Below are 13,325 nucleotides of genomic sequence, written 5' to 3' on the forward strand. Positions count from 1 at the left end.
TTTGTTGTTATCTCTTTACTTTGAGCTATCGGGGGTGACTTAAAGTGCCATTCCTGCTGCTTGGACAGTTTACTTTGGTGAGGTCAACGGTTGGGTCGGCGGCCGCGCTGGTCACCGAGTTGGTGCAGCACACCACATATTCCCGCCCCTCAAAGGCCAATCAAGAGGCGATCAAGCAGCCACTGAGCCAGGCCCGCAGAGGCAGCACGCCTCCGCCAACCTCCTCTAAAAAAGACGCAGCTGGAGTTGATGGTCACACTCCGTAGATGGGTTCAATGCCAATAACTCTTACAACTACTCCGTAGCAGCTCTCCGTGGACTCCGGTCGACGTGGCCGAAACCTTGTTTGGCAGAGTCGTTTGCAGGTAGTGACGCCATCATCCTGCAGGTTGTTGTTTCGAATTTGGCAATCAGGGCCCGACAAGCAGCTCGAGGTCCGGTCTGCCGGAGCAGGGGCCAGTTAATGGACCCTAATCACCCCCGAATCGGGCACATGTCAGGGTATCTGACTTGAAGTTCAGGGATCAGAGACAAAAGTCGATGAGACTTTCAGGGGATCATGGAGCAGCGGGGATGGGCTGTAAGGTCCGAGGGAGAGTGATACACAAGGCTCTCGACACGTAGCGCAAGCAACTACGTAACCTACGTTAGCTATGGCCATGTTATGGCACGGGGGGAGGGGGGGGCAAATATGGAAACCGCGAGGCCCCAGTAGCATGCCTCGAAATTACCTCCTGTTCCTACCGGGTAGCGCGTGGATACCAGCCGCTTGGGCTCCACTGTACGGATTACAGAGGAAGGCGCCGCCCCCCCCTGACGCCAGCGTCCAGCCAAAATCGCCGAGAGTTGTCCCCCCTCAACTCTCAGGTGCTGAAAAGCGGCCTCGACTGCCCAACCTTGGTGCGACCCGTGGACGGCCTGGTGACCCTGGGATTTCTTGGGAATACGCGGCGCATCCAAACCGCACATCGCACAAAGGAGCGGCCATCCAAAGTTCGGCCAAAGCCATCAATTCCCAATCCCGCATGCGCCGCAACTCGGCGCTCTTTCGCTCCACTCACCATCAGCCCCTTCCCGCCGTCACCTATCCATTCTTCCCTCCACCAACCCGAACGCCCCAGTTACGAACCGCCAGCCGATCGATACCTCAGGCGACCTGCACATAATCGTGTTGACTTTTCTCCTCGATAGACAAAGCATCACCCCTCTCCATCTACACATCAACATTGAATGGTGTGATTCCCGCTTGAGGGCGGTTTCCGTGCACCACGTTTTTCCCAATCGTCGGTTCTGGCCATAGCGAGCCTCCGCCACCTTGCCGCCTGAGCTCTGCGTTCCCCCCTCGGCCGCGATGACCACAGCACTCTCCGCCGGGGCTGACATGCCCATGCGGTCGCAATCCGTTCGGACACGCCGGCCACCGACTGCATCGCGCCCTGAACCCCTTCCACGGTCCGAGTCATCGACACGAGCCGAAGCATCGCGCCCCCACCGCCGCAGCAGCCAGCGCTCGACGACGGGTGCGGCGCAGTCCCCACGGCATCCGCCGTCCGACGTGCCCGCTCCCGCCGCCGAGGAGCCCCACGACAGGCCCGCCGCCAACGCCGCCAACGCCGCCGCCGCCGATCATTACGCGCAGCGTCCGTCCAAGCACAGGTATCGCACCGTCATCCCCGCCCCGTCAGGCAACTATGCCTTCATCAAGACGATCGGCCAGGGGAGCATGGGCAAGGTCAAGCTGGCCAGGAAGGAGGGCACAAACGAGCTGGCAAGTTTCTCGACCCCACGCGGTGTGCCCGGGCTGCCTAGCTAACGCTCCAGTTTTTGTTTTGTTCGAATGCAGGTCGCCTGTAAGATCATCGACAGGGTGTCGCCCGATGACGGACGGCTGAGCAGAGAAGAGCGAGAGCGGGCCGACGCCGCCCGGGAGGATCGCAACGCCCGCGAGGCTGCCATCGTCAGCCTGCTGAACCATCAATACATCTGCGGCCTGCGCGATAACCTGCGAACACGATGGCACTGGTACATGCTCTTTGAGTATGTCAACGGTGGCCAGATGCTCGACTACATCATCTCCCACGGAAAGCTCAAGGAGAAGCAGGCCAGGAAGTTTGCGCGCCAAATAGCGAGTGCCGTCGACTACTGTCACCGAAATAGCATCGTCCACCGGGACCTGAAGATTGAGAACATCTTGATTAGCAAGACGGGCGACATCAAGATTATCGACTTTGGCCTTAGCAATCTCTTCTCGCCCGACGAGGATAGGAAGCTCAAGACGTACTGTGGCAGTCTCTACTTTGCCGCTCCGGAGCTGCTCCAGGCGAGACCATACACGGGTCCCGAGGTCGATGTGTGGAGTTTCGGCGTGGTTCTGTTTGTGCTCGTCTGCGGCAAGGTGCCGTTCGACGACCAATACATGCCCGCTCTCCACCAGAAGATCAAAAAGGGCGAAGTCGACTATCCCAATTGGCTGTCTAGTGGTAAGCCACGGCGTGCTCCGTTTCCCCTCCCCCACCCCCTTTTCTCTTCCCCCAACCCTCGCTGACCCAAGTCTAGAGTGCAAGCACCTCATTTCCAGGATGCTGGTTACGGATCCGAAACAACGCGCCACCATGCATGAGGTCATGAACCACCCATGGATGCTCAAAGGGTATAATGGCCCTCCGGAGAACTTTCTTCCGCACCGCGAGCCCCTGAAACTGCCGCTCGACGAGGAGGTCATCGCCCATATGACGGGATTCAAGTTTGGCCCCCCGGAGTACATCCGCGAGGAATTAACCAAGAAGATCACGTCACCAAAGTACCAAGCAGCGGTGCGACGCTTGGAGAAGGAGCGGGAGCAGCCACAACCGAACCCCCAAGGTGCGGAGAAGCGACGCGGTTTTGGCTTCGATTTCTATAAGAGGCGAAACTCGATTACCAGCAAGGAGACCTTGACCAACGGTAGCTCCGATGGGCTGCCCATCGGTGATGATCCGCTCAACGCGTTCGATCCCATGATTTCCGTCTACTATCTCGTCCGGGAGAAGTTCGAGCGCGAGCGGCAAGAGGCGCAAGCCGCGCAACCCGCAGTTCCACCCAAGGTGCAACAGGTCCCGCCGTCATCTCCGCAACAAGCGCAGGCGCCGCCACCCGTTCCGCCATCACCGATCGCGCGGCACAAGGAGAAGCATTCGCTTGCCGAGATCGTGCCTCCGCAACCAGCACACACCGAGAACAGCCGGACGCGACACAGGGCCAGGTCGCATAGCGAAGACCAGGTTCGGGAGCCGGTCCAGAACGGCTTGCTCTCGCCGGACATGGTGCCGACGAAGAAGGGCGGCAACGGCCCCGTTTCCCTCCTCCGCAGACTCAGCACGCGCGACAGGAGGAAAGAGCCGTCCGACGCCAAAGCCATCTCGCTACAGAAATCCGTCTCCAAGCGGGCCAAGTCCCTCGGCCACGCCCGCCGGGAGAGCATCCAGGCGCGCCGCGCCAGGCGCGAGGCGGAGGCGCGCGATCAGCCGCAGACCCCCCATACACCCCATCAGGAACCCCCCCTCCGGGAAGAGACGGATGCCGAGCTCGGCCTCGAAGGCGAAGGCGAAGGCGGAGAGACCAGCGGCGGCTCCAACGAGCGGCTCGAGCCCGAGGACCCGGACCTCGCCAAGCCCGTGTACCTCAAGGGCATCTTCAGCGTGTCGACGACGTCGACCAAGCCGCTGTCCGAGATCCGCGCCGACATCAAGCGCGTGCTCAAGATGCTCGGCGTCGACTACACCGAGATCAAGGGCGGCTTCAGCTGCACCCACGCGCCAAGCATCGCCGAGGAGGAGAGGTACCGCTCGCCCTCGCGCGGCGAGGAGCGCGTGGCCGACGGCGAGATCCGCTTCGAAGTGCTCATCGTCAAGGTCCCCATCGTCAGCCTGCACGGCGTGCAGTTCAAGCGGCTAGGGGGCGATACGTGGCAGTACAAGGCCACGGCAGAACAGATCGTAAGGAAGCTGAGGTTGTAGGCAGAGCGGGAGGTTGGCCCCTGCCCCGGGGGGGGGGGGGGGGGGGGCACGGGGTGAAACGTTCACGTCTCGGATTGAGGCGGGCGGAGGAGGAGGAGAGGGGAGAGAGGGGTACGTATAACAAGGGAGGGCCATCAAAGATGTTTTACATTTCAGTGCGTGTCATGTTAGGCTGGTCATGGCTTTGTCCAGTCCTGACGATGCTGGGGGGTTGCGTCTTTTCAGACCTGAACCTTTTTATTATGCTAACTAGTATTTAATGCTGATCTTGTGATGCCTCCCTTCATCTTGCGGTACCCGGCCTCGAGAGCTATCGAGTTTCGCATGAAGTCTGTCTAGAGAAGAGGGGGGTTGAGGGGGCGGGGGTTTCAAAGGGTATCTTGATCAGGATTTCTACATGGCCATGTTTCACGAGCATTTGGGCCTTGTGTAGGAGCGGGAATGCTGGCGACGGAAGGAAGAGAGTGCGGTATTTTGTTCAATGTATGTATGCGCATCTATACAAGTAGATGTTTGGGAAACTCATAGTAGCAAGTGGTGTTGCCCTCTCCTGAACTACCAGACACACAAAAGACTAGTGATTTTTGACTCATCCTCCAATCCAAATCTCGACGAGCGATCAAGATGATGTACTGTATATAGTTCAGAAAGCTCTCGAGGAACCTTCCCGGAAACAACTATATGCTCGTCGTGTCCCCATGAAGCCAGCTCACACACATCCTCGAAATCACTATCGCCAGCTTTGGATCCCTTGCCCGAATTCAATATCGGCCTGCATCCCTTCCTCTCGGATCCGGGTAAACGAACGAGAGACGATAAAGATCGTGCCTCACTCCCGCGAATCGCCTTCACCACCCATCTCCGGCACACCACCGCCCCGTCCCTTCCCCGCGATCTTCGGCCAGTACGTCACGTACACGTACGTGTCCACAGCGGCCAGGAGGACAACCCCGACGGCCAGGGCAGCGCGCGTGCGCGGGTTGGCCACGATGCGCCGGAGGGACAAGGCCGGGTAGGACGGGCTGGGGCTCGGAGTAGCGCCCCCCGAATGGGCGCCACTGCTGCGCATGGCGTGGCAGGTCGAGAAGGAGGAGGAGGTCGAGGAGGAGAGGGGGGAGACTGAGGTGGGGGGGAGGGGCTTGGTCCAGCCTTGAGCGTGGCTGAGACGAGGTGCTGCTGCGGAAGAGAGAGTGGCCGAGCGGGCGGTGAGGAGGAGGCGTGGGCCTGGCATGCGGAAAGAGCTGGCCATGGTGGAGGACGGCTTGTTATGTGCCTTAGTAGTTGATATATGGCGCTGAGGAGAAAGTTGTTGGTGATGGGTTGTGTTCTGCCTGGCAGTGGCTGTGTTGGCTACTAGAAGAGCGAGGTGGTTTGCAAGCGGTGTCGATGATGAACGAGGAGTGTTGGATGCGTGCTACGAAGCATGGTATATATAGAAGTTGACGCCCACGACATGGTCAAAGTTGCTTGACGCGTGGTATTGTTCGTTCCTGATTGCTCATATCAGGGGTTGCCCGAATAGGCAAGTAAGCAGTTACAGGTACTTTTGCGCCATAACCGTTATGGCCGGAAGAAGCCGGATTGGCGCCGAGAAGACACTAAATATCTGGACATGTCCCATTAGGGTTTAGACATAACGCATAACCATAACGCATCAGCTCGGCCTAGTCCTGACGCTTGGTTATAGACAACGGTTTGAACGGCCTCCGCAGCCTCTCCATTGGAGCGAGAGACTGCTGACCAAGGCCTCGGGGCCTCCTGAACATGCCGCCAAGTCCAGCCGACGTCGCATGCAGAGAGGACGCCGGGCGAATGCCTCCCGGCGGCGGCTCATTATCGTCATCCAGCCCTGTCGTGTTGCTGCCCTCCCGATTCGTCTCCTCCACAGCCGTTGGCCGGGGGGGCGAGCTGGAAAAGCAGGCGTACTGTTTCCTTTTGATCGAGGTTTCCTCGCTTGGGATTGCCGGGCGAGACACCAACTTTCCCGATCCTAGTCTATGACCAGCGAGATTCGGGTCGATCGCCGGCTGTGCTGAAGCAGCTTTGGGTTGCACTTCAAGCCCACTCCGTACTGAAACTGCACTGCTCGGCTTGGACGCTGATGCCGCTCCGGATTGCGGACGAGCAGAAACAGAATGGATCTTGACGAACCCTATGATACTCTTCTGATCTGGGGGTCGTTTGCTCGCTGATGGCTTGCTCTTCTCGGCCTTCGGCGCAGTCGTGGCGGCGGAGTTGGCAGCAGTGATAGCAGCTTGATGGGCCCCCACACTGACAAAACCAGGAAATGGGGCGACGGAGAACGTAGATATTTGCTCCATGGGAGTCATGTACTGCTTCCAGGGAACCTCCTCGTCGCTGTCTTGTCCTCCTATTGGCCCATGTAGTCGAGGTCTTTTTGCCCGGACTGCATTGTCTCTATAGCGACCATCCTCGTGGTCGAAGCCGTGCTCCGTCCTCTCTGATTCCTCTTCAGGATCTACCGGAAACAGATCGTCCTCCATACTGAACATAGCAGGCATTCTTTCGTAAATAAGCCTTTCCGCTGGCAGTTCTCGGCGGAGGATCCTGGCAATCTCGGCCATGACCCGCCGATCAAGGCACGGGCCTTTGTTCAAGAAGAAGCGGCTGACGGGATCAACGAAAGGCGACAGTCTGTTGCGCTCCCCGTTGCCATTGGCGCTAAAAAGCGGGCAACTAAGATACAGTAGGCTTTGGGCCCTCGTCATGGCCACGTACAGCAACCTTCGCTCCTCGTCTCCGTCCTCGGCTCGAGTGTGAGGAATGGAGCCGTCGTAGACCGCAGGAACAAAGACGACGGGCCACTCAAGACCTTTTGCCGCGTGAATTGTGGAGATGGTCACCAAGGGCCGGCTCTCTTGCCCGTCGTCCTCGGTCTGAGCATCGGATGCGAGAGCCACGTTGGCTAGGAAACGTGGCAGGACTCCCGTCTCTCTCGTCTGATCAAGCCCCTCAATTTCAGGGAGGTCGTCTTCGTTCGACCGGTCCATGTCGCGCTCAAATTCAGCGGCAAGACCGAGAAGTTCTTGCACGTTAGCCCACCTCTGCCCGTGGTCATCGGGATCCGGATATTTCTTCTTGAGGTATTCCTCAAAGCTCAACCTGGTGAGAAGCTGCTCAATCATCTCGACTAGCCCAAAAGGCCTCCCGTTGGGCTCGCAGGCTTCTGCGACCCGTCTCCTGATATCCTGTAGCGGGCGCAGCAAGCCGCCACTGAGCTGCTGCTCGGCCTGCTTTGTGATCTTTGTCTCTGCTTTTCGATCCCCTCGGCAATGCTTCGTCAAGACGTCCCAGAGACTGAGCGCAGATGTCTCGGCCTCTTCGAGCAGTGCTTTGACGGTAGCCTCGCCGATTCCGCGCCTCGGCACGTTGACAATGTTTGCGAGCGCATCGTTATTTTTGGGTTGATGGATGACGCGAAGGTAGTCGATGAGAGTCTTGATCTCCGCACGTTCGTAAAACTTGAAGCCGCCGACCATTCGGTATGGGATGCCCGCCTTTCCAAGGGAAGCCTCGATGTGCCTCGAAAGGGCTGCCGAGCGCAGCAAGATGGCTACATCGTTGTGGGTCAACATATTTCCGGACATGACGAGCACCCTTCTGATCTCCGACACAATCCAGTCAGCTTCGGCGGAGGCGGTCTTCAAACGGCGGAGCACCGGGCGGGAGCCTTTGTTGTGGGTGGGCTTGAGGACCTTCTTATACCGCTTCTGATCCTGCTTGATGACCTCGAGTGACAAGTCGAGAATCGCTTGTGAGGATCTGTAGTTCTCCTCAAGGGCTATCTCTTCCGTCTCTGGGTACTCGCGGAGCATCTTCCACAGATTCCTGATCTCGGCCGACCGCCACCCGTAGATGCTCTGGTCCGGATCTCCCACCGTTGTGATCCTCTTCCGATGCTGAGCGAAGAGCTTCATCAAGTCGTACTGCACCCCGTTGGTGTCTTGATACTCGTCGATGAGCACCGTCTGGATGTTGGAGACGCAGGACGGGAATTTCTGCAGCAGCTCGACACATCTGATCAGGAGGTCGTCGTAGTCTAGGAGATTAGCGGTCTCGAGATGTTTCTGATACTCGCGATAGCAGGTGTCGAGCTCCTGCAGCCCTGCCACCTTGCTCGCCTCCTGGCGGGCCGTCTTGGAGGGGACCTCGGTGCCCTTGGATTTCTTCTTGCTGATCCAGGCCCGTGCACCAGCAGGGTCGACTGCGAGCTGCAGCCTCTTGCAGATGCGCTTGATGATCTCGCTGGAGTCGCTGGCGTCGGCAATGCCAAAGTCCTGGCTGAGACCAATGTGCCGTCCGTACGCGGCGAGATAGCGGCGGGCGATGCTGTGGAATGTGCCCAGGATGAGTTTGTTCTCCCTGCCATTGCCGAGGGCCTTGCCGATGCGCTCCTTCATCTCACGGGCGGCCTTAACGGTAAAAGTAGCAACGATAACATCCTGTGGACGGATTCCCATTTGGTCGACCAGCCAGACAACTCGAGTCGTCAGTGTATGGGTCTTGCCGCTTCCTGGTCCAGCGAGGATGGCCACCGTTGCCGCCTCCGAGGTGACAGCGCGGCGCTGCGCGTCGTTGAGGCCATTGAGAATCGGATGACTCGGCACTGGGGGTCCCATTCCGGTCACGAATCGACGGACGCGCGAAAATGCGAGCGCGCAAGCGCGTGAGCGCGGTAAGGTGAATAAAACGCAGGCTTAGAGAAGAACCTTGGCCATACTTTGGGTGCAGGGTCCCCCTAACCAATGGGGACCCGGGCCACTATAGGCAGCGTAGGTACCTTCCTTAGATACCTTGGGGAGGTCGGTGGACTTGTTAGTTTCGGCCTTCGAGTACCAGGGTGAGAAGCAGCAGACAAGCCCTCCTTCCCGATTCCCTCCTGCGGACACTGGTTCATCCGCTCGAGGCGCGGAAGTCGCGTTTGGATGTGGGGCGACTAGCGCACGTTAGCACGTGACTTTGCTGACTGCCCAGGTTTCCGAACATGGACTAGGAACGGCTTGTTCGTAATCTGCACGGAGTACTTACTACCTTTCTTACAGTAGGGCAAGTAATAAGGCACCTCGATTACCCCGGACAATGTTGAAACAACCGAGAGTCGGGTCAGCATATCATCCCGACTGCATCTTAAAACAGTATCAAGACCTGGGGCGCTCGGGAAACGCCGAAACCCACGTGCTCGTTCCGTTCGTTTCCAGTGGTCTATCGCTAGATCATAATTTCACTGCCGTCTGCCCCCCATGCGAAGCGCTTTCCGAATTCACGACGACACAGCCATGAGAGAGGTATCTGTCAGTTGCCTCGGCCACCTCGTCGGCCAGAAGATTGAATAAGCCGAGTTGAAAGGCTCGGCGGCCAGCTTTCTCGAACACGTCGTGTCGAGCAAACGCATAAGAACGATGGCAACCCGACGTATTTTTTTTTTCCAAGTCGGAGGTAGCTTGCAATCCGCAGCATAGTTACGACAAGAGCATCACTCATTATCTGGCGATACTGTACTGTAATTAGTTACATTCTATCACAGAGTTAGCGTAGCTATGCGCTGGCTACAGGGCATCGCCTTGTGGGCGGCGCTCGCCCCCTTGTCGCACGCCAACGTTCCCGACCCGGCCAAGGACGCCACCCCCTACCATGAAGAGTTCGTTCTGTTCCGCAGCGCCAACATGGCCTCACCCGATAAGCTCTCGAGCGGCGTCGGCTTCCACTCGTTCCGCATCCCGGCCGCTGTCCGGACTAACACAGGCCGGATCCTCGCCTTTGCCGAGGGCCGCCGCCACAACAACCGCGACTATGGCGACATCAACCTGGTCTACAAGCGCACCAAGACCACCGCCAGCCACGGCGCCTCCTTCAGCGACTGGGAGCCACTGAAGGAAGTCGTCGGCGCCGGCGCCGGAACGTGGGGTAACCCGACGCCCGTGGTCGACGGCGACACCATCTACCTCTTCATGTCCTGGAACGGCGCCCAGTACAGCCAGAACGGGGGCGACACACTGCCGGACGGGACCAAGACCAAGAAGATCGATAGCACCTGGGAGGGCCGCCGCCACCTGTACCTCAGCAAGAGCACCGACGACGGCGCGACCTGGTCCAAGCCCGAGGACTTGACCGAGACGCTGACCCCGGCCGGCCGGGCCTGGGACGCCGTCGGGCCGGGCATTGGCATCCGCCTGGCCACGGGCGAGCTGGTGGTGCCCGCACAGCAGCGCAACATCATCGGGCGCGGGCCCCCCGGCAACCGCACCTGGTCGGTGCAGTCTCTCCCGGGCGCCGGGTCCGAGGGCACCATCGCGCAGACGCCCGACGGCCGGCTCTACCGCAACGACCGGCCGGGCAGCAACAGCGACTACCGCCGCGTGGCCCGCGGCAACCTCACCAGCTTCGGCGCCTTCGCCGACGACACGGGCCTGCCGGATCCCGGGTGCGAGGGCTCGGTGCTGCTGTACAACCTGGCCGACGACAAGGGCCCGGCGCGGGTCGTCTTCGTGAACTCGGCCAGCAAGGACAGCCGCCGGGCGATGCGCGTGCGCATCAGCTACGACAGCGACGCGGCCGAGTTCAACTTCGGGCGCGAGCTCAGCGACGCCCCCGTGTCCGGCGCCGGCTACGAGGGCGGGTACTCGAGCATGACCAAGACGGCCGACTACAAGATCGGTGCCCTGGTCGAGAGCGACTTTTACAACGACAAGGGCGGCGAGAAGTCGTACCGCGCCATCATCTGGAGACGCTTCAACCTGTCGTGGATCCTGAACGGGCCGCGCAATTAGGGGGCCAGTGCGGGTTGAATGCTCCTTTTCATGAGATCATAATTAGACCAAGAAATGCAATGCGAAGCAGCTCGTTACTATCGCAATTCTGGTATTTTAGAGCGATAGGGCGACAGAATTACGCGGCGCCTTGGTTGATTAATTAGTTATTTGATGTACATCTTCTCGAACCCAACAACGTCCCACTTCCCGGTCTCCGTGTTGAGCGTCAGGTTCGTGCCCGTCGTCGTGCCGCCGCGGACGAACCCGGCCTCGACGTTGCCGCCGGCCACTGGACGCGTCAGGTGATTCTTTCCCGAAGCGATCGTGAAGTTGGCCAGCGGGAGGTCCCACGCATTGGGGGTGGCCACGCTGGGCGAGCCTATCATAGTGCCGAAGAATTAGTAAGCTCTTCTATTCTTTTTGGTTTTTTTTTTCTTCTTTTTTTTCCTTTCTCTTCCCCCCCCCCCTTTTTTTTTGCACACCTCCTTTTTCTTTATTTCCCGAATAGAAATAACCATCCGCAATGCTACTAATTAATTTAAGGGGCAGAAACTTACCAAAATACTGCGCCGTTACCGCTTCCTCGCGGATCTTGAGGATGAAGTAACCGCGGTAGTACCCCTCCTGCCACTGCATCAGCTCGTTGGCCTCGACCTGCTGGCGGGCCTTCTCGCGCGCGGCCAGGATGGGGCCGCTCTGGCCGGATGAGCTGACGGCGGTGCCGGCGAACTCGACGCCCACGGCGCCCTCGCCGGTCTGGGAGCTGTACGGCTTCTCGCCGAGCCAGGCCAGGTCCGAGACCCAGTTCTGGTGGCTGTCGCCGGCGAGGAAGACGTTGTTGCCGATCTTGTTATCGTACAGGTGCTTGAGCGTGCGGTTGCGGTTGGCCGTGTACCCCGACCACGTGTCGCCGCTGTTGTTGATGTCCGAGAAGATGACCTGGCTGCCGACGACGCGCCAGGCGGCCCCCCGCCGCGACGACTCGGTCAGCTGGTTGTAGAACCAGTGCTCCTGGCGCGAGCCCATCAGCGACCGCGAGGCGTCGTCACGGATCAGGTCGATGTAGTGGTCGTTCCAGCCCAGGCTAGTGATGCTACGGTCGTAGTTGCGCGTATCGAGGATGATCAGGTCCAGCAGGCGGCCTAGTTTGAAGGACCGCCAGATCCGAAGATTGTCGTCGAGGTCGACTTGGCTGGGTGAAAGTCAGTTGCCTTTTCGGCTGGTGAGATATCGGTGGGTTGGGGGATGGAGCGGGAATATCAAATAGCATATTAATAATACTTACCGGATAGGCATCCACTCGAAGTAGGCCCGCACGGCGTTCATCTTACGCTGATCGACGCTGATGGACGGGCCGTCCTTGCGGAAGGAGTCTTCGGTGTTGTTCAGCGCGCTGAATCCGTCCCTGTAACCGTTGTTGGCAATTTCTGTTTCGTTCATGTCAGCACCAAGCCCCGATCCCAAGCAGCATGGCCATGGCGGCCCATACCATGATCATCCCACGTCGGCATCCAAGCATAGTTCTGAGACAGGAGCTGCAAATCGGGATCAGTGCGGTACTGTTTGTTGTTTTCGTCAGTCACCTGCTGTATTCCGGTATCTAAGCCCGACACACTCACCTGTCCGTGACGGGTCCTATAGTCCCACAGGCTAAAGATGATGCGTGTCGGGTTGTGTGCACGCTCGCCCCCCTGAGCTCCTTCGTATATGTAGTCACCTAGGTGGACCACGTAGTCGTGCTTGTCCTTCCGCGCCGCGTTGCCGTAGGCATTGAAATAGCCATTGGCTGAGCTACCAGTCAGCAGTGATCGCGAAGCCGGATGAGAGTTATCTTACGGAAATTGCTGCACGAGAACACCGCAAGCTTGATCTCGTCCAGCTTAGCATCCTCCCTTGGAGCCGTTTTTGTCCTTCCCACCGGGCTGGCGTTATCGGACTTGCAAACGTTGAATTGGTAGTTGTAGGTGGTGAATGGCTTCAGGCCCTTGGCCTCGACCTGCGTTTCGTCAGCCTCATGAATTACCGCACAAGACGCATGTTTTCTTCTTCTCTTTTTTTGCCTCTTATTCTCACCAACCTTGACAGTGTAGTCGATATCGCTAGTAGTGTAGGCAGTACCCTGCGAAACAACGTGCTTCCCGGATCCGCCGTGACCAGGACGTTTCGAGCCTTTCTCCTGGGCTTCCCAGACCTTCCATTCGACGCAAACTGGGTTAGGATCCGCCTTGACGTACATTTCGGTCTCGTGATTGTACAGGTCAACGGTTCCCTCGACGGTCACATTGCTGTTGTCTGAAGCCAGGGACGGCGCGACGCGGGTCCAGAGAATGACGCTGTCCGGATAGGGGTCGCCAGACGCGATGCCGTGAGTGAAGTTCAACTCGGATGGCTTATACGGCACGGCGCCGCGCTTCACGCTGCGGCGGGCGACTGCCGGGACGTCGATGCCGAGGTTGACATGGCGCCGGGAGGGGCTGAGGTAGTTGATGTTCCCAACAAATGAGGCAGACGCCAGAGGCGCCGACAGAGCTGCGAGGCTCAGAGTCGACAGGATATGCAT

At 58.9% G+C, this 13,325-nt stretch overlaps 4 protein-coding genes across 4 annotated transcripts; 2 read left to right on the top strand and 2 right to left on the bottom strand.

Annotated features, from left to right (window-relative positions):
* Positions 1–1,381: 1,381 nt before the first annotated feature.
* Positions 1,382–3,995, top strand: P884DRAFT_278680 (kinase-like domain-containing protein; the record flags this gene model as incomplete). The annotated part of the gene is made up of 3 exons (XM_069443215.1): positions 1,382–1,768; positions 1,844–2,480; positions 2,557–3,995. The coding sequence occupies 3 exons, from the start codon at positions 1,382–1,384 to the stop codon at positions 3,993–3,995; spliced, it is 2,463 nt and encodes an 820-aa protein (XP_069296425.1).
* Positions 3,996–4,516: 521 nt separating this feature from the next.
* P884DRAFT_330677 (P-loop containing nucleoside triphosphate hydrolase protein) lies at positions 4,517–8,635 on the bottom strand (the record flags this gene model as incomplete). Its single annotated transcript, XM_069445696.1, has 4 exons — positions 4,517–5,114; positions 6,157–6,366; positions 6,424–6,677; positions 6,735–8,635. The coding sequence occupies 4 exons, from the start codon at positions 8,633–8,635 to the stop codon at positions 4,825–4,827; spliced, it is 2,655 nt and encodes an 884-aa protein (XP_069296426.1). The 3' UTR covers positions 4,517–4,824.
* A 473-nt stretch (positions 8,636–9,108) lies between these two features.
* P884DRAFT_246040 (glycoside hydrolase family 33 protein) lies at positions 9,109–10,854 on the top strand. Its single transcript, XM_069440453.1, has one exon. It carries the CDS (start codon positions 9,554–9,556, stop codon positions 10,781–10,783), a length of 1,230 nt encoding a protein of 409 aa, XP_069296427.1. The 5' UTR covers positions 9,109–9,553; the 3' UTR covers positions 10,784–10,854.
* Positions 10,855–10,929: 75 nt separating this feature from the next.
* On the bottom strand, positions 10,930–13,325 carry P884DRAFT_300920 (alkaline phosphatase-like protein; the record flags this gene model as incomplete). The annotated part of the gene is made up of 7 exons (XM_069444814.1): positions 10,930–11,144; positions 11,323–11,957; positions 12,051–12,192; positions 12,255–12,324; positions 12,385–12,551; positions 12,602–12,761; positions 12,843–13,325. 7 exons carry the CDS (start codon positions 13,323–13,325, stop codon positions 10,930–10,932), a joined length of 1,872 nt encoding a protein of 623 aa, XP_069296428.1.

The sequence above is a fragment of the Thermothelomyces heterothallicus genome (assembly GCF_042370625.1).
Source record: "Thermothelomyces heterothallicus CBS 202.75 unplaced genomic scaffold P884_scaffold_16, whole genome shotgun sequence".
Lineage (NCBI taxonomy): Eukaryota > Fungi > Ascomycota > Sordariomycetes > Sordariales > Chaetomiaceae > Thermothelomyces > Thermothelomyces heterothallicus.

Coding starts and splice junctions, on each gene's coding strand:
- P884DRAFT_246040 (XM_069440453.1), top strand. CDS start 9,554: ATGCGCTGGCTACAGGGCATCGCCTTGTGGGCGGCGCTCGCCCCCTTG.